General features: G+C 36.1%; 1 protein-coding gene across 15 annotated transcripts in view; it reads right to left on the bottom strand.

The window, feature by feature from the left end:
• UBR5 (ubiquitin protein ligase E3 component n-recognin 5) overlaps window positions 1-20,734 on the bottom strand; it is an 83,725-nt gene that overhangs the window by 39,422 nt on the left and 23,569 nt on the right. For 10 of the 15 annotated variants that reach the window (XM_064647338.1, XM_064647348.1, XM_064647350.1 and 7 more), the window contains 9 exons: window positions 19,200-19,359; window positions 12,500-12,649; window positions 10,350-10,561; window positions 5,995-6,111; window positions 5,805-5,915; window positions 4,917-5,071; window positions 2,839-2,956; window positions 1,837-2,021; window positions 948-1,057 (listed from right to left, as the gene is read on the bottom strand). In XM_064647338.1, coding sequence (XP_064503408.1) covers window positions 948-1,057; window positions 1,837-2,021; window positions 2,839-2,956; window positions 4,917-5,071; window positions 5,805-5,915; window positions 5,995-6,111; window positions 10,350-10,561; window positions 12,500-12,649; window positions 19,200-19,359 — 1,318 coding nt within the window. The remainder of the gene's footprint in view (window positions 1-947; window positions 1,058-1,836; window positions 2,022-2,838; window positions 2,957-4,916; window positions 5,072-5,804; window positions 5,916-5,994; window positions 6,112-10,349; window positions 10,562-12,499; window positions 12,650-19,199; window positions 19,360-20,734) is intronic. The other 5 variants (XM_064647344.1, XM_064647349.1, XM_064647359.1 and 2 more) reach the window with 3 other exon arrangements.

Below are 20,734 nucleotides of genomic sequence, written 5' to 3'. Positions count from 1 at the left end.
CATTGAATATAGTGTAACTAATACTACAAACACATTGGAAATAAGAAGCAGAGAACTTCCAAGCTAATTGCACAGTTAACTTCAAACACTAGTTCAAAATCCCAAGCAAAGTTGGAGTCAGTGAAAAATTACAGTTGAATGAACTGCAAAAAAGATCAGCAGTAAAAGACTAATAGTAAAATTAATTAGTACTGAAGATCTGAACATACAAGATTCTCAGTCACTGCACAAGGCCATTTAAGTCTTGAAGTGAACATATCTTAAAACTGCAGTATGTGAACAATTAGAAGGAAAAGAAGTAGAGAGAAGATTTCTTCAAATGATGGCACTGTAATTAACACTTTAAAAATTTACGTGTTTAAATGGAGAGAAAAAAATACTTAAGGAGTCCAGTTACATGAATTCTGATGTAGCCTTTCAGGTTTTTAAACACAACTTGTACTATGAAACTTCTCTGCTTTTGTATGTTAGTAAAGAATGCCTAATTTTAGACATTTTTTGTAAGAGATGACAAACAATCACTTTATGCATTGAAATTCAACTGCAAGGCAAGCTGTGCAACAACAGCTTAATCTTAAAAGGAGTTTTCCAAAACAAGTTCAAATTCTGGGCTGTAAAGAAACTCATTATCACATGGCAATTAAACATGAACAGCTTTATCTTAAGACTTCCTCTCACCTGCTGAAAAATACTTTTGATTCTGAGAACCATTATGCTTGCACAGATACACCTGACATCAAGTAGTCACTGCTTATACTAATATATTCAAATTTAACGCTGACAATTCACTGATTATCCAAAATCTATTACAAAAGCCTTACTCTATATTGTAGACTGAAAGACTGAAGGATTCTGAAATAAGCACAGAATCATTGTAGAACTGCCTTTTATGGAAACTTCTTATCTACACAAATATTTCATGTTACTCTGAGCTACACATCACTTACTATATGGCATTGATGCACTGCTTGCTATTGAAGATGCATCACTACAAGTGGAAGCCGGGGATGGTGGAGGACCCATCTCAGTTTTCACTGGTTCCTGTTTGCTTTCAGGTCTAGAATAAAAGGTAGTACTTAGAATAAAGAAAGAAAAAACTGAAAACTTTTTCTTGACAATAGACAAAGTGTCAGTGTGTCCCAGCCACACTCCTTTAATAATACCTTAATGAAACAACTCCACACTTGCAAACAATCATCCTAACTGACAAGGCTATAAATCTTGATGTTGGGAACAGTGCAATGCTGCTTAATCAGAGATTAGCTTTTTAGTATTAACTGAGCATAGATAAAATATTACATAAAATAAACATGATGAGTTTCATTTGAAGACAGGAAGAATTATTAGCTTTATACAGCAACCTGAAACTCCAGAACTGCTAAATGTTTACAAGCTTTACTTGAAATTGTTTAAATGTGTTTTAAGAAACATTTAAATAGCGATTGTCAACATTTTTTTTCCCAAACTATGGAGGGGCTGAAACAGATTTGCTAATCTCATGAAGGGCTGGAAAACAGTTGGTTCCAGTTTCAGCTACTAAAATATAAAGTCTTGAAAACTTTATGAAATACTGTAGGCAAGTCTCCATTTGATACTCCTTCTGCATTTCATATGTCCATAGTGGTTTCACACAACTGAGACACCTTCCCTGCAGTGAGCATTTCTGCACATTTAGCACAGTTTACAAGGAACACAGTCTCTTATAAAGAAGGCAAAAATTTCAAAATTATAAAAACCTGACCTTCCTTCTTTTCAATTTTTAATCACTCACCAATTCATGAGAACATCAAATAAATGTTCTCTGTGTGTGTGCATGTGTGTGTTCTCCACACTTACTTTGCCTCAGTAGTTTTGCTGGCTTTCTCCATGTTTTTCAAGCTCTCGGGGGACCGAAGCTGAAATCGACAGCTGTCATTCATGTTCCAAACAGATTCCATTAACACACCCACTTTAGGAATTCCAGCACTGATTGAAAAAGCAACTGCTCCAGCATGATAGAGAGGGTTATTTCTTAAACACACCTACAGACAGAAGCATTTATCTATGAGAACAATGGATTATACTGAGGGAAATCGTATGTGCATGCATTTTTTCTTGGTGGAATATGTAGTAGTCAAAACAGAAAATTTACAGAATTAAGTGAAGAGGAAGGTCAGCAAGATGTACGGAAAAAGAGGCTGTCATGCAATTCACAGCTGAAAGCAGTGAAACTGTTTAATATATATTGAGTTGTTCAACCACAAAAGGAAAATTAATCTGGCAACAGAGACTCATCCCAATGTCCATTAGAATGGATCTGGAATCAAAAGAAATGTGCTCCCTGGGAAGGAGCTGCTTTGTCTTATATTAGATCTAGTACTAATCAAAGAAGAGTTCTACACCTCTATATCAGCTATTACCCTTTCTGGTAAAGGCTTCAAACTAAGGTCTATCCTACTGCATAAATAAATCCAACCAAGACATTAACACTGCAGGCACTTAAATGCCAAATCATTTACAACGCTGTGTGTTCTATCAAGAATTGTATTTCTACAGTTACTTTCACTCAAAATGCAGAACCAGTAGGTAAGTTAAAACAGAAGTACTTTGGATGAGTACAGCTTGTTCTTCCATGTGTGCAGCAATAATCAGACTTGTAAAACAATAAAAACACTAACAAGACACATCCACTTACAGCCATATAATTAAAACATACTATTTTAATTCCATAGTATTGATACCACTTTTTTGCATAAGAAGAACAGAACCTAATCATTTTGTTGTGGGGGCTTTTTAAGAGCAGGCTGTAAGTTCATCATACAGCAGATTAAAAATGCCACTGCTGAGAGCTGCACTTGCCTGGGTTCCAACAGTTATGTTTGGCATAGAGGAGATACCAGCACTGGACTTGGGCTTCTTATTTTTTGCTCTGGCCTTTTCTAGCATTTTCTTCCTTTGGCTGAAAGGAACTACACCCCTGTGGAAAAATGCATATTATTTAAAGAAAGGCTATGAAAGAAAAGCTTTGTTCAGAACTTCAAATAGTTTATTCCTTCTGCTTAATCACGATAAAACATGCAAGTGTCTGTGCCACCTTCTCCAAAATCTCAAAGCACTGTAGAAATGTCATCTTTTTCTATATTGACCCCCACCTTCCAAATTCATCTCAACTGGCCTTTTTATTGGGAGGAGAAGAGGCAGAGCACACCAGTTATTTCAAATATCTTTCCTTCCCATCTAAAGTGCTGCAAGACCTCTGTCCCAAAGTGGTAAGCTTCAGTCACAGCCTCCAAGTCGTGGGTTGTCTCTCCAAACTTCAGGATATCTTTCCCACAACTAGTGATAATTCTCAGAATTTGCAGTCACTGGGGAACAAGATAAGCTTTTTTGTTTCTAAATTCTAAAAACCTCACTTTCCCTCTGGGGATGCGGCTGAAGGAGTCTAAGACTCTTACGACAGACTTCTGCTGCAAGAGGGGGAAAAAAGGACACTTCTTTTGTAATTGGATCCACTCAGTTTAACTGGAAGTAATGCCTACATACACAGTTAAGCACGCTTATTATTTTGATACTTCATGTTTTAATAAGTAGGTTATAGAGTCAGATGCTTTGATTTGAAAAGCTCCTTCAGGTTAAGTGAAACATGAAAAGCATTACTCCTGTGCAACACTGGAAACTGAAATCCTGCCTAGTGTGCTACAGACCACTGTAACTATGGGTATCAGTAGGAACAGAAGCTTCTGTCTACATCCATCCGGTACCATAAAATCACCACAGCTCATTTCTAACCCCTTCCAGAAAGGACATGTTAGTTAATAAATTGCTTCCAAAGACTACATATAAATACTAACAAGTCTTTTTATATATTGCATTGATTATTCTAAAAGCAGTAAAGATGGCAGGTTGTAATAGCCAGGTACCTCCAACGTTACGGCTTAGTAGGTTCTATATTAAGAGTAATTAAGTGTGGTATGTCAGTTGTGACATAATGAAAGGGCCAAGAACCAGAGAGCTGTAATTTTGAGATCTAGGACTAGAAGTTAAAATAAAATACATCTGTGTTTTAAGTTTACAAGTCTAGTTATAATTCTACTTAAATATTTCCTAAAGAGTTAATAGAATTTAATGAGAAAGCTGTTTCATAGAATTAATTTTCAATGCTCTGATTTGCAGCTCATCATCAAGTATGTAACTCATCCATGCCTCAAAGGTACTTGAACTTTGGGCATGATATAGAATGCAATGACTCCTGACACACTGAAAAATAATGCATGCCGACAGTGCATTAGTATTATTCAATGAATTCACTCAAATTAGAAATTCATTTCAGAGCCTTTAGGGAGTACTATTTTTGAGGGTGGTTTTTTTTTTGCTTGGTTTTGTTTGTTTGTTTTCAACATAGGTTTCTTAATTATCAACTTGCTTGTTAAAATATTTTAACCAGCATTTCATGTTTTGTTTAGAAGTGTTATATTTTAACAACAAACTCCAGAGGGAGCATCTGATGTTATCTCTCTCTTCTTTAAGATTTGGACTACAAACTAACAGATGAGATTTTCTAAGAGCCAGACAGAAGAACATCGACTTCATATGTAAGTTTGTTCCACATTTATAATCTGAAAAGGCACAAAAGGCATAGATAGAGAAGGTTATTCTCTGACCCCCATTAGTATTGATACATCTGAATGCTAAAGCATTTACACACATCTCCTAAAAGAATGACCTTATTCTGTTAAAGATGTTATAATTGGATCCAAAAGCTACAGGCATTAAAAAAGAGAATAAATATACTTTAAAAAGGGAACCTAAGCTCAAGTGCAGAGTTACAGAACTCAGAGCAATGATGGTTCAGTAGTTTCTCAATGCTTCTCAGAACCAAAGACATGAAGACATCCAGGGTATCTACACTGCTGTACACAAACATGGTATTTACTTACCACCAATACAAGTTGTTCTCTAGTTGAGCACACGTATAAAGAGCACAACAGTGTAAAGAAACAATCCGTTCTCCCTGAAGCTCCGAGTATGTCTGTGCAGTGTGTTCTAGCTTAGAAGCTACGGAGCTTAAAGTTTCATCTACCCATGTAGCAACCTAAGGGAGCAGGGAAGAAAGGAACAGAGAAGGTGGAGGGAAAAAAAGACAAGTTGCATCTCAATTGCAGCTTTAATTTTTTACTGGTTTTGAAAGGGAAAAAAAAAAATCACACAGCAAAAAACAATTATTTCCTTGGGAAATTTTTCCCCTACCATCTTTTCTTTCCCCAAAAAAGAGCTTTTCAGGATTTTTTCCCCCTCTATTTCCAGTCTTCAACATTAACAAAAAAGTTTAACAAAAAAAAAAAAAAAAAGAGAAAGCTGTCATAAAGGATATGGATGTGTTGGTGTCTTAAGCAAGTAAGTTTCAAGTTCACTCTTAATTGGGCAGAAAAGCATATTTAGATAACTTACTTTACATCACTGAAAGCTTCAATGCCCTTAGTTTTTCTAGTAAACCTATACAGAACAAACTTCTCTATTCTCAAAACAGTGTCAGTTTCTACTGTAACAGCAAAAAGTCAAATGTTTTATATAATTAGGTAAACCAAGTATCTTTTCATTGTTTCAGTTGTAAATCTGCCAGTTTGGGGTTTTTTTGTTTTGGTGGGTTTTTTTAACTTTTTGCATTTCTAGAAAACACCAGTTGGGGAGGAAAAGAAATGAATGAATACATGAATTAAACACTTTCTACTACAGATGAAGCTGAAAAATCAACTTCTCTATAATATACTGAATTAACTGAAAGAAACCAGCTTTGTCAAATTCAGCAACCGGCAGACTTCTCATACCTTGTTATTTTCCGTGGCAACAGTTGCTCTAATACTGTTTGCAGAAAGGAGCACTATCTTTTCGTTGGTTAACCCCAAGAACATGGCTCGTGGATGATGTAGCGAAGGATTCTTTGGAAACAAAGACATATTTTAGATATTCAAAGCATATAAATGATTCTGAAGGTAAGCATTTAAAGCTGTGCAGTACCTGTGCATTTCTGTACGGCTCTGATTCACTCCACTTCCATTGATAGAGTTCTCCTTTACTGCTAACAGCAACAAGCTCAGAATACAGAGCTCCAATACAAATAAACTTTGTTCCATCCTACAAACACAGAAATACAAAGCCTAAGACAGCAATAGTATAAATACATATAGAAAAACATATAAATGCCAAAAAATAAACTTGGAATTGTTGATTTTTTTTAAGAGCATCCATGAATGTTGAACCTGAAAATAAAGATATATCCAGCTTGTCTGAAGCTCAGCATATCCTCAGACACACAAAGGCACTGTTCTTTCTGGTGGAGTGAGGTAAGAAAGAAATAGATATTATTTCCCAGAAGTTTAACAATAGCATATACCTGGCAATTAACTCGGGCTGTTTACTAAAAGCTTCCACAGTATTTTAAGAATAAAACACTGCTCATAAAATTAAAGATGAGAAGATCTCTTTGACTTGTGACATAAAAAAAAAAGTTTCTGCTTAAAATTCTGGCTTTTTGAAATTAACAAAAGAGCAACATAATTCCATTATTCCATTGCTAAGTATACTCAGCAAGGTATCTTCCAGTTACCCAAGAAATTAATTATCAAACTCACTGTCTCATCAATTAAACAGCGCTTAGCTTTCACTTCTGAAGGTAAGTAACTGCAAAGAAGATCAAGTTTAAAAAAAAAAAATTAGTATGCTACATGTGACATTAATGCATCATTATAACCTGATATGCCGAAAAAGCTTCTAATTATTGATTAATCTCCCTCTCACCCTGTTCTCCTTTTTAACATTTTATCAAAACTCACATGGATTGCATCTTTCTACTACTTTGATACCAGCACTTCGTTCACTTGTTTAATCCTGTGCCTTACTTGGATCTCACAGACCTGTTTTCCTCCCTCTTAGATTGGGTTTTATATCAATGTTGCAGCAACTACAATGTTACAATCTCACTTCCGCCAAATTCCTGTTCCCCCTTCCATTGAAATGTGTCTTAAACTACAGAGAATTCCAGTCATTTCACAAAACGTCTCATTCTGCTTCCTGAGAAACATTTGTAATGTTTTGTTGCTCCTCAGCAAATGCAGCTACAGGACAAACATGGTCTTTCTGAATTCTTTACCAGTAACAACTAAAAGTTTCCTTCCACTTATGGGAGAATCCAGCTTTACCAAAAAACAAAACAAACCAAACCAAACAAAAAAACACCAACTCCAAAACAAAACAAACAAAAAAAATTAAATGCTGTGTTCTATAGCTACAAATCTGAAAGACAGGTACATGATAACCACTACAGAAAGTAATATTTATCTCCCAGATCAATAGCTTTAACTGCCTCTCTCAGATTACAATATAACTCACATTTAAGTACCTCCCCCATCTGAGAAGAAGCTGAACTCTGTCAGCCATTAAGAAAGTCCCATCATACAGCACATTTATCTGTCCACTAAATTAGCAGACTTTTCTTTCCACTACAGAAGTTTAACAGGATTGACACTTTTTCTACTGTTTTCATACCCAGAAGTGCACATTTCAAAAGGTGTGTCCTTGAATAACAGAGGATTCAGTAAGCTCTTTACCAATATTTGTGGAAAAAGAGAAAGGCAGCAGCAGTAAAAGACAAAAGCAATCACAAGCAATTCTCTTTTACACCCTGATAACAGGCTCCAGAATTAGTTAAATCATTAGAGAACTATTTTGCTCTAGAGGCCATCTACCAACACAGCACAGAAGTAACACAAATGTTAATCCATGTCATGATTAATAGATGCCATGGTGTAAACATTGCATATTCTGAGAAAGAACTGCCATCAGAACCTACTCTAATCTGATGAGATGTATCTCTACTTCATCAGCACAGAAGAACCTTCCAAAGTTATTTGGCCCAATGCCTGAGTTAAGTATGGAAAGTAATTAATTTTTGCTCCAAGACACTCTCATTATCTTTATCACTTTTAATCTTGCTAACATATTTTAAAACTTTTTATAAACAAACAGTTTTGTACCAGAAGCTGAACAGTAGAGAGACCTGCCACTCAAAATTTTTCTCTCTCTTCCACCAAAATATTAGCAGTTGTGGTCAAAATATTCCAGGACCAATGCTACACTTACCTCCATGAGACCATTCAATAGACTAACTGCCCAGAGACACCCAAACAAAATGACAGTTCTGCTTCTGTAACCTGAGACTCATGTGTTTAACTATAAATTCTGATTTCAGACCAGAAAAATTACATACCTGAAGATGATGCAGATTGCTGACAAAATCTTAATATCTCAACAGGTAAACAGAACATAGCTACTTGAACAAACCAAAGGCTTGGTTTGCACCTAACTACAGTCTAGCAGGGAAAAAACAGCTATACTTGTCATACTACAGTGGCTCTGATACACAATGCTACACAGCAGTGTAGACTAATAGTACAAGAATCCAACAGGATTTGAGGTCTCAGCAGAATGTAGTCATTGACTTGGGTTCTGGAGCAGTTGATGCCTGGTGGGAGAAAACTCAGTACACCTGTGCAACATGTCTATACACCAGTCTCAGATTGTGGGTGAAACTGATACATTTGGGAACACTATCAGCTTTCCAAAAGTTTCATCCATTCCTCTCAGGGTGGTACTTCACCTCCCGCAAACAAAAGCTAACCATCCTCATCACAAACTACTACAGTTCTGTCTCAAATACAAAAGGTCAAAAAAATGAAAAATAAAGAAAAAATATTTGCAAACAAGCCTGGTTCTTTTGTAGCAATTTCTCATGTGCTTTGACTTGCCCCCTAGCTTACTGTCTTTAACATTTCAAGACCTCCTTCCATTTTTCAAAATGGAAGAAATGTTTGAACTGGCCTCTCCGCTAGACCGTCTCCCTCAGGATTTTCACCTTGAAGAATTTCTGTTGGAAAACACCACCACCAAAACTTCATAGTGGGGCTATAGCAAGAAAGATGCAGAACCATCTTATGAATGTTCAGCTGAAAGACAGGATGAAAGGTTTAACTACTTTTGGATAAAGATGGAAGGCCTTCGCAGTAAGACATCTTCATTGATCTGGAAGCTAGGGTTTATATGAGTGCATGTGCAAAGAGGTATCTGAGAAGCAGTTCTGTGAGTGAGTGAATGTTACAAGTCTAAACTACATTTATTCTTTGATGTTAAACCCCTGAAATATCTCTCTACCCAAGCTAGATTCTCTCATTTTAAGCAAGGGGGACTAAAGTTACACCAAAATTTTCACTGACAAATAAGTTCAGTGTTACTGGATGAAACAAACAAACAAACAAAACCAAACAAAAACAAACCAACAACCACCCTAACAAACAATAAAACACTTTGGACATAAAATGTCTGGTAGAGAGAGCAACTATTAGACAAATGTTCTTTTTAGGTCTCTTCATGTCTCAGTTTAAATGCCCAAATGAAGATGATAGCAGCTAAAGGCATGCTGCTCTAAGCAGAAATAAGTCTCTATATTCACCTCCCTCTTCAATCTCTTTATCTAGATTTACTCTGAAATAAACAGACACAGAAAAAGAAGCATTACAGATCAAAACAGCAACTTCACAGATATTGTAGACAGACAGAAATATAGTCTTATTAACACAGATTATCACTTCCATTCTTAGGAAGCTTTTTAGTTTGTTTGGTTGCTTTGGGGTTTTTTTTGCTTGGGTTTTTCTAAAAGTCATTTCCCTAAGCATCTAGGTAATCCACAAAGACAATGACTACAGACACCCAATTAGCAACATAGAGCTGGTGTTCCTGTTACTTTTACCCCACGTGGGAATTACTTCTTGCCTTGAAAATCAAATTAAGGTTACGAAGAAAACCAGCTAATCAAAGCAAAGGAGACTTTGATGGAGCAACCAACTCAAGTTATTGATCAACTCAAAACACAACTGCAAATAAATGTCAACTTTCACCGTTGTCATTTAAAAGCCCAATTCACACGAACTGAAAGTATCTCTAGGAATAATAATCCTTATCAAAAAAAGGTTTCCTTGATGAAGGATAGTTTAAATTGTTCCATGAGTTTCCTATCTATTAAATGCTTTGAGTGTCTAGGTAAGTAAAAGAAGAAAAAAGAAAAAACACAAACCTTATGATCACCAACAGCATCTTGAAAACACAGAGGAGAAAGTTAAAACAGTAACAACAGAAATGTAGCTTCTAAGGGTGTAATTATGTATAATTAAACTAAGTGCACAATAAAGAATATGCTTTATTACATTATCTCACATAAATTGAGATGTGACAGTCAAAAAGGAAACACACAGTATTTATTTGGAAAAAACAAACAGATCTACTGCAGAGCATGCAAATAAAAGATTGAAAAAAATCCATACCTTATCTGGCCACCACTGCAAGTCTTCTCCTAAAGAAACAGGACTTTGAACAGGTGTATTCTTCTTGTCCAGGTTTGGCTCCCCTTCCTTACTTGTAGAGCCTCTTTCATTATCAAATGAGGCTCCATCAAGCCACCTTCGTTCACGCAAACGTAAAACGGACTCACGTTCACGCAACAGCTCAGAGTCTCTCTCTAAGGGAAGAAGGAGAACTGGTATGCAATTGGGTCACACCAGTGGGATAAAAGTAAGCCACTCTCTAGTAAAGACCCTTCAGGATGCAACTAACAGCAGTTAAATCTACTCACACAGATTAAAAATATACTCCTGACATGCAACATTCAATATATTAAATCTTTCAAGCATACATACTTTAGAATTACTAAACATGAAATAAGCAAAAGTCTTACAGTTTTGTGCACTATAAAAAATTGCTAGAGCATTTTCAATTACATCATAAGAGGCCAAATGCACTTAACATTGCCATTTAAAGTTTTCTAGTACAATATGCAGTTTCATAGTACTGTTTTATCAATGTCTTTAGTAACAACTACAAAAAAAACCCTTAAGTCTATACAGATTGGCAGATATCTTTATGCAAACCAAAACAGAGTATTTATTAGAGAGTTTCATAACTACTTTCCCAGGAAAACAGTAATTTGAAAAGGTTAAAGAAAGCAAGCATTAAAAAAAAGCTCTCATATACATGTTTGATAATCCAACCACTTTTGTTTAAAGCAATATTCCATAGGAGTGGATTTAATAAATTAAAGTGTATCTGCTTTGAGTAGATCAAATGAAAACTTTTCAAGACTCAGACAAGTTTTTAAAAAGATCCTCGAAAATGTTCCTTACCAAAATGCTTCCCCTCCAATTGGCCTACAAACTGTCTAAAGCCAGTACTCTGCAGTTCGCTCATGCAGAAAAATTTTTTAAATCAAGGAATCAAACTAACTTTCCAAGAGTCAACTATGCATGGAAAATAAGGATTATAAAATTCGTGGTAACGTCTTATATAGAATAACCTTAGGAAAGGAAAAAAAAGGAGTAATTCAGAAGGAGTTACGTCAGATGCTGAATATTTGCACATGCACATAAATGCATTTAACCTATGAAGTACCTCACTTAGGCTCACAAAAATCAACTGGAATTACGTTTATGAGATGACTGCATTATTATATCAGTTTCAATGAATTACACCAAGTCTTGGGTCTTTTGCTGTATTAGACAAATGGGAAAGTTTTTACATAAGCCAAACACAACAGCTTGTCTTACAGATGCATTCCATAAAGTACTGTACTTATTTTCTAGCAAACATCACACTGACCCCTGACTAATAATTTTGAAACAGGAGCTTACATGTTCAGCAATTAATATACTAAAACATGTTCATGAAAGGCAACAAAGCTGTACTAAACAAACAATCACAGCAGAGGTTGGATTAACAGTTTGGAAATACTCTAGGCATTGCACAACAGCTTCAAAAAAGATAGGAAATTGCTGCGTGGTCTGTTATGTTTTAAGTGTAATATGCTTAAAAAAAAAATGCCCTAACACTGTTCAAGGAGTTTTTATTATCAGCTGCCAATAGTTCTCCTCATCCAACTATAAATATCCTTTCAAACAATAAAATTTAGATTTCTTCTCCCTCTTTAGTATCTAAAGTTCCTCATTCCATAAAGGTAACTTCTGTCATGGAAAAACAAAGGAAAGGTGAAGAACAGTGTACAAAGAGCAATCCAAAAGAAAGAAAGAAGGGAAAAAAAAACATTAAGAATGCTGCATGTCATCAATTGTTACTCATTTTTGAGCCAAATTAAATATTTTTAATGCAACCTATGTATTAGTAGGTACATACACTACCGTTTAAAATAAACTTAACATGCAAAATTTTATAACACTTTGCAACACCAATGATCAACAATTAGATTTAAAATAATTGACTACCAAGGTTCTTGCAGAACTTACCTGCTAATAGTCAGAATTCATTAATAATTTTGATGACTAACAGTCTATTTGTCTACTCTATATTTGACAACATATCATAGTCTACTTTTGCATTAAATAAGAATCTAAACCACGAGTGTGTACTATCACTAGCTTTTTCCACAGCAAACTACTTATTACAAAGAAAAAAGGTGCAAAATTACCTCTGGATGAGCCTAGCCTGGAAAGTGATGAGCGCCGAAAGGATGGATAACCAAAGTAACTAATATCTTCTGAAAACATAGCATCAGCATCAATAATGACACTTGGGTGAGCAGAATGTATGTCAGCATCCAGAAGAGACATAAGATCCTCTATAAGAGGAGACAAGGGTCTTAAGTGAATAATCAGCTACTTAAAACATCAGCTAGAGAGACCATCAACTAAACAAATATCAAAACAAAAAAAAAATATCCTATCTATTAATTGAATTTCTGCTCTTCAGATTCACCAGTGCAAACTCATGTGCCTCCTATACAACCGCATTTGCAATCAGCTTGGCGAACTAGTGAAGAACAAAACCATTTTCCCTACAAGAGCTGCTCTGTCACTTATCTAACCACATTTCCCAAACAAGACTTGCCCAAAACATATTTTTCCGTATCCCAGAAATTCAGATTTTTGCCTATCACTCGAAAGAACAAAGCCCCAGGATAAGATGGATACATATACATACATGTGCACACACACTCATGCATGTAATGCAGAACTCCAAAGATGACCTAGAATGAAGGGAGGACAGAGCCGATGGAGAGAGCCGGCCTTCACACAGCCATGTCTTTGAGCGTTTCTCCATGGAACGCTTCCTTCAGAGAATGACATACTTGTTTAATTCATAAGCTAGTAACTTGCAGGTCTCAGTACAAAGCTTTAAATGGTAGCTACATTAAGAACAACAAGTTATCTGGAAAAAGCACAATGTTTTAATACCATGCAGTCAAAAAAAAAAAAAAAAAACCAACCCAAAAGTTCCACGACTGCCTTAGTTTCTATGTTAGAAAACTTGAGTTTCCCTGAAGTAATAATTGTTAAAGTGTAAAACAATCTCTTTCCACTTACTAAAGCTACTATCCAAACACAAAAGAGGCTACTGGAAATTCAGGTAACTTATTGAAGTCCAGCAATATGGACTGACAAGACAACTGAACCTGACTACCATCTTGCTGCTACAGAAAGGACAGTCCTACTTCCCTCCTTCATCCCTGTGGCAGGCACCTCCTTGGGGCAAGGTGGGATTTCTAAATCTACAACTAGCACATTCACCTGGCTTGAAACAGAAGTTAAAAGAGTATAGAAGTAAGGTGGGAAGGGATCTTCAGACTGACTTAATTGGGTAGTCAGAGTCCCAGAGGCAGTGCCTCACCATATGCAGCAAAGCTGACCATACCCTACTGCTGCCAAAGAAGATAGTTTTGTCCCTTCCCAAACATTCAGGCAACTCTGACTAGTAAAAATCAGGCTCCCCAAATTAGGTTTCACTGGCCCATACAGGCCCACAAACCTCACCACCATGTGAGGGAATGACAGGATAGCACCTTCTGGCAGCAGGACCATCTGCTTAAACCACCCGTGAAGCCAACGTGAGGCTGCTGCACACACACACTCCCTTCAGGAAATGTGGAAGGAGCACATAGAATTTCAGCACATCCAGTTCTCAGCCTCTTTCTCATCCCAAGCATAAAACAAAATAGTGGCTAGAAAACAAAGTCTGAAGTCAAATAACAGCACTCATAACAGTAGGAACTGATTGTTATGGGTGTTTTGCTCAGTGTCTGGAATAAAAGGAGGGGAGGGAGAAAAATACACAAAGTAGAAGATATCCAAAAACTGAAAAGGAGCCAAAAGTCCATACTTAGAGCTAGTATTCATGTAAGACTTTCACATCCCTGCATAGCAGATCATTTATCCTTATACATCTACACTCTCATCTCCAGGAAACGTAACACATACCAAATACAACCAGCTGTCCCCAGAAAAACAGCACTGTAAGTAGTGAGCGCTGTGGATTTCAAAGCAAGACCCACATGAATGCTTCTTGCATTAATTAAGTAATCCACTCAAGTGTAGACTGTGCTTCTAAAAGCACACCATTTGGGACTCTGTGGTTCATACAGTACATTTTAGGAAGTCATCCTTGACAGACTGCTTGGAAATCCTAGGAAAAAAATTCACATTTGGCAAACAGGCTCTGTCTTACTAAAACAATTCAGATCACTCAGAGCACCCTTACCCAGCCTGATACTTTTCACTGACTTTCCACAGCATTAAAGCTGCAGTACACTTCACCTTCAGAGTGTTAATTTGTACATAACAGACTTCAAGAGCTGGAAACACAGCTGAGATTCTGTTGTATCTCTCAAGATCGACATGCTGCTCCCTTTTCCCTCATCCCACACCACGACCATCTCTTCCTAGGTATGTTCCAACCTCTCTGTAGTCGAGTAATTCATTCTGACTTTTTTTTGGTCACTATGCAGGAAAAAACTGCAAAGAACTTTGATCTCTTTGTAGGAAAAGAATTGGTCAGTACAGAAAAGAACTCTGCACCCTTGTTCAAAATGGACAATAATGGTTTTTTTAAAGCAAGCTGAGCAGGAAATCCTCTTGACAGAAAACACACACTACCTTGTGACACACACACATACACACACTTTCCACCATGTCGGGCATCTTGAGTTTAGCTGTGTTTCCAAAAAGGAAAGTAAAAGTTCAAGCCATCAGACTTAAGAACCAAAACATGTTTTTTGCAAAGTATGCATTAAGATGAGTAAGGAAATGAAGCCTTTTTCTTACCCTCTTATTTTAGTTTCAAATCAGATTTTAATTTTCTTCCAGTATTTCTGAAAGAGATTCCCCTTCTTCCATTTTCTATACCACCAAAGAAAGGTGCTAAAACCAGTAGGGATAGGACCAAATCCATTCCCCTTCAAACATCACTGGAATTTTTTTAGCGCTGTGAAAACACAGATACTGCAAGGCTACATCCAGTTTAAGAATCATGGGGGGGGGGGGAGAAAGACATTCTCTATGACTTTATTTTCCTGCTCTTCAGCTAAATCCCATGGGATTATATCATTCATCTCTTATGTTGCGTTAGACCAAAATTAGACTGCACTCTTCACACTTAGATATGATAATTCTGACCAACCTATTTAGGTAACAAAATACCCAGGATTCACCAGTAAATACTACAGAAAATTGGAAGGAAAAGGATATCCAGTTCAGAGGAAAGAAACAAAACAAGAAAAATACCAAACCCCCACCAATTAAAAACCCTAAGTTTCAGTATACACATAAGCAGCAATTTGAGTACTAAGAAAATTTTTGTTTTCAATAGCTCCATGCGTAGCATTATCACTGAATTTATTAACTGAAGGCATTGCTTAGATCAACTCCCATCTCGAGTTGAGCTCACTTTAAACGTTTTCCCTTAAGGGGGCAATCGTAAGTCCTCTCCCCCCTTCTCAGTTGCATATTTTTATGAAATATTCAACAATTCAATGTGTTCAGTATCTCCTCCTCTTTCAAGTTTGGATTAAATTGGCAAAACTGTGACAGTGAAGGGAGAGAAACATGTGTTTTGGTTTCCTAGGAAACCAGACTAAAACAGAACTCCAGAATTCATGTAATAGTATTTATTCAAAATATTACCCAACTTGAAGTCCAGAAAAAACCAAAAACAAAAAAACCAACCCAACAACAAAGAAAACCAAACCACAACAACAAAACCACAAAAAACCCAACCCCATTATCTAATTGTTTTCCCCCAAGGCAAGCCATTGCACCGATCCTACGCTATGCTCCAGTTCCCATGACCCCTCACTGCGAGTCCTGCTGTGATACCAGCCCATGTCTCTTCTCTCCAGAGCAGCCTGGATGTTCTCAAACCCACGTTCCACAAGTCCCACTAGAGAGAACCCACTGTACCATGCAAAAGTTACTGAGCAAACATGTACAAACAACAAAACATTTTAACTTCTACAGAATCTCTATTCAGAAAATTAACAGAACATAAAGCCCAGAAGAAGGCTCTAATACAACTTGAGATGAGCTGGAAAATTAATCTAGAGGCCTTCAAGTCTTTTCTATGCTAGATGATCATGTTCTATGTAGTTTTTACCTTGATTATTTTCCTTATGTATTTGTTATGAATCAAATGAACCCACATTCCTCTCTGCTAACTATCATAAAACAAAAGAAACAGGACTAGATTAGAGAAGCCAAAAATCAAAGTACACTAGGGTCCAAAAATAAATATTTAAGAGACACTCGTTGATGGCAATATGTACAGAAAAGTTAAAGTTCTGCTCTTCACTTAAGAAATTTTGAAGAATTTAGGAAGAATTGAGACCTGTTTTTTATTACCTAAAAAAAAATCAGATGCATAACCTTCACAGTACTAACTGGAATTATCACAACTGATATATTAATGGAATTATGATGTATTAAACAAGAATTTATTAATTTAACATACTTGGAAAGTATCTTAGCTTTTTAATTATTTTATTATCCTTTTTTAAATCAAATGTAAATTACTCTTAGCACTTTAAAAAAACTTTTTCTGTCTTGGAAGGCTTAGAGAGTAACCCCTAAATTTAAGGGTCACGAAACATCAGACATGCAGAAGGGAGAAAGAAAAAATTAGCATATGCTTTTAATCAAAATGCAAGAGCCTCAAAAATCCCGAGGCAAAAGCTCTCTTGTCACTTGCTTTTTTTGTGCTTGGAATGAATGAAATCAAAAAGCTTTAAAGTATAATTTGACAATTTAAAAAAAAAAGATTCTCTCTCTTTCAGAATCCTAAAAAAAGTCTAACAATTGACCACATATAGCATTTATCAGCTATCTACAGATTTCCTTTATGAAATTAAATGTTATAGTTCCAAAAGGGCATCCAGAGGCAAGATGAGAAGTGAAAGCAGGAAGAGTGCAAAGTTTCTAGAGCAAAATACTTCCAAAAAGAGCTATATGCAAGTTCCCTGGCCATCAGGTTTTCCTGAAAAGTAGCTTGCATGATCATGTGACAAAAGCAAGGACTGGTAATTTTTACTATGTAATGTACCAACAGTAGAGTCATGACAGCACTGACTAGTGTTCAGCAAGACTCCTTCTCATCAGATTCAAGTTCATTTCTGTGCAACAGACTGGTTTTGTCCCATAAAACTTAAGACAGAGAGAGGAGGCATAGCACATTCTACAGTTCATGAATTACATCTTTGAAGACTAGAGCTAAAACACATCAAGTTTCATTTCAGTTGTCATTTCCAGATCTTTTCCCACAAAAACTGGGAAAGAACTGGCGCAATTTCTATGTGGAGTAAAAGAAAATAGGAGGAAAAAACCCTAATATTAGGAGGTTGCAATCCCTTATAGGAAATTTTAGCCTAAACTGGGAAGAAGCTTTAAAAATTAAGCCAAGGACAAAATTGTTTTCTGGACATCTAGTGAGGACAGTGAAGTTCTGCATATTACTTGAATCTCTCTCAAGTACACAGGACTCACAGACTGTAATGGAGGCATCTTCAAATAAAGGTTACCAGTCACAGGTTGTCGGACAGTCCCTATTAACTGATCCTTATGATCACAAGAGGTACTAAGAGAACAGTTAATGCTGTAGAAAGCTGGTTAGTATGGTTAAAAGTAATAATTTACAGCAGAAGTTCCTAACTCTGATTTATCTTCTGAAGGCCAGTTCCAGAGAAATGCATTTGGGCATGCTTAAAACTAAGAGCTCCTGCACTGAATACTCAGAAAGACTTTAGAGAATTTACTTCCTCCAGTGCATCTGTCTAATGCTATTAAGCTAAAAAACAAGACTCAGATTAAAGATTTTTCACCCTTCCACCAGAATATTCTCGATTCTACAGCAAAATAAAGATGTTTGACAGATGCAACTAAAACTAGAAGAGGTAAAATGAAACACAAAGCCTTTGTTGCAGAAATTAAAAAAACCTTTTGTCTAATCACATGATTGACAAGATAAAGATGAAGGAAGCCCATGAACCTTCCTGGTGAACCAGATGAGCAGAAAAAAAACCAAAAAACATTTATTAGAAAAATATCAAAACGTCATTTTGACACAAAGAAAGAAAAGTTACTGTGTAGTCAGAGTTTAGATGTGCTTTTTCCATGCCGTGCACCTAAGACGAATATTAGATTTGGCTGCTATGTTTCCAAATCTGTTTACTGAGCAAACAAAGATTGCCTAAATTAGTTAGCCAGTGCAAAAGAAGATTCAAAGTCTTTTATAAAAAGCTATTGTGTGGGACAGACAGTATTTCAAAAATAGCTGCACGTCAATTAAAGCATTTTGCCGGTATAGCCAGAATACTACAGCTTTTATAAGGGGAACTTGAGATGAAGAATAAATTCTCAGTCTAACTGTAACTGCTGTACATTGTTTTGCCCTCAATTGAGGCATTTTGATTTTAAAAAAGCTGTATAATTTTTGCTCTAAGAACTTGAAAAATATTAAGAATATATGTTAGTAGGAAAAAAACATGCAAGTCACTAGAAGGTTTTAGAATCAGCTTTTATGAGCAAGCCACACAGCAGTCTCAGGATATTGTTGAGCAGCAAAACAGACTTAAGTAATGCTGATGTTACAAAGCCTGAGATCCTAAAACAAAAAATAACTTTCATGCCACCACAAACAGTATCAACAGTTATTCTTCAATGGCTAACCTAATCCCTCAAGACATTCCAATACATCTTTTGTTTTTTGCATCTTTAGACTTTGCTTCTATAAGCAAGAATTGTCTTCGCTGCATCTCTTGCACAGCACACAGCTAGCTGTCAGTACTTAAATACAGAAAAATAAGAACACATCAGCTTTTTTTTAATCAAAAGTTGCAGGATACAAACCTCCGGGAAGATATGATTCACTTGCTGTGTCATCCCCATCATCCCCATCTTCATCATCACGACTCAATAAATTATTTACAGCAAGGTTTACATCAAGATTTGTTCGCTGGAGTTCCCGAATAATAATACTTCTGGACTTTCCTTGTAAAACGACTTGTGCCTGTAAGAGCAGAGTATCATTGGTTACTGGTCATTCTCAGTTCATCAACCACCATTCATGAGAAAAGAATGCTTAGTTCTTAAAGAAGTCCAGTAAAACCCAAAAGTCAATCACAGTACGTACAGACAAAGGATCATATAAATTTTTCACAGTATTTTGTACTAGATAGGCAGCCTTCTCTCAGTTTCAGTTAGGTTACTGAATTCCAACTTTGGTGCTGAATTTCTTAATGGAATCTTAGAATCTATTGCTTGGAATGCTTAATGCTGTAGTTAAAGGATAAGCGAAATCTACAGAAACATATAGAACACACTGAAACCCAGGAGTATTTAAACTTAGTATGACAATCAACAGAGTTTTCAATCAACTGTTGTTCCAAAACTACACCTCAATCCCTGTCTTTTACACTTTTACTTACTGCCTCTATTTTTCTCATCATTCTGCTTCTAAAGGCTTATCTTCAGCAGTTTCTGCAACATCTAAGATTTTACTAACAAAACGCAAATGTTCCAAGTGTTAAACAGAGAACCCCAGAGAATTCTGCTCTATTCCACTAAGCCTAGGACTCAGGGCACTTTGTTTTTCCAGATTACCCTCTACTGAATGTCAGAGAAGATGAGAGTTCTGCAAGATTGCAAACTGTGTGAAGAACATAAGGAACGAGTACTGAGTATTTTTGTAACACAGTAAAAATGAGGTACCAACTAAAATTGTCAGCTGACAAGCCAAAAAAAAAGAAAGGGACATTCTAACAGCACACAAAGGTAAACTTTTTGTCATAACATTCTATGCCAGAAGTTTACGGATATTTGAGACCCCCTAAAATGTATCTTATATAGACCATCTGTAAAGATCTTTCCCATTGACCTGCTTTAGAGTTAACTCAAAAATGTTTTAAACACTTCCCGTTTTAAAGGTAGACAAAGTACACTATTAAAAAAAAAAAAAAGGCAAGCAAAACACCATAGCAAGGGAAGCAAAGCTGATTATCTCAGGCCTAGCAACTAATGTCTGTATTTCAAATGTAGACCAGAAACTAGTTTTAAACTAATAGTTAAAATGCATTAACTAGTCACATATTTTGAATATCTCGTTTTCTTCAAATATGGAGAAAAATGTTTTAACAGCCTCCATTTAACCACACAATGCAAAGTCCATCAGCTTCTTCAGGCTTTAGTGCATTAAGAGGCAAAAGTGGAGAAATTTATATCCAATATTCATCAGTTACATTTATAAAAAATTAAGTAGAAGTGTCTAGGAAGAAAAATTATTAGTATTTTAAAGAGATTAAATATGTTTAATGTCTTCTATTTAAATCTAAAACAGAACACTTCTATCCAATGAGAAAAAAAGAAGTCAACCTGCCCCCCTCTGT

The sequence above is a fragment of the Pseudopipra pipra genome, chromosome 1 (assembly GCF_036250125.1).
Source record: "Pseudopipra pipra isolate bDixPip1 chromosome 1, bDixPip1.hap1, whole genome shotgun sequence".
NCBI lineage: Eukaryota > Metazoa > Chordata > Aves > Passeriformes > Pipridae > Pseudopipra > Pseudopipra pipra.
The sequence above is the reverse complement of the archived record's forward strand: the minus strand, read 5'-3'. Positions and strand labels throughout refer to the sequence as shown.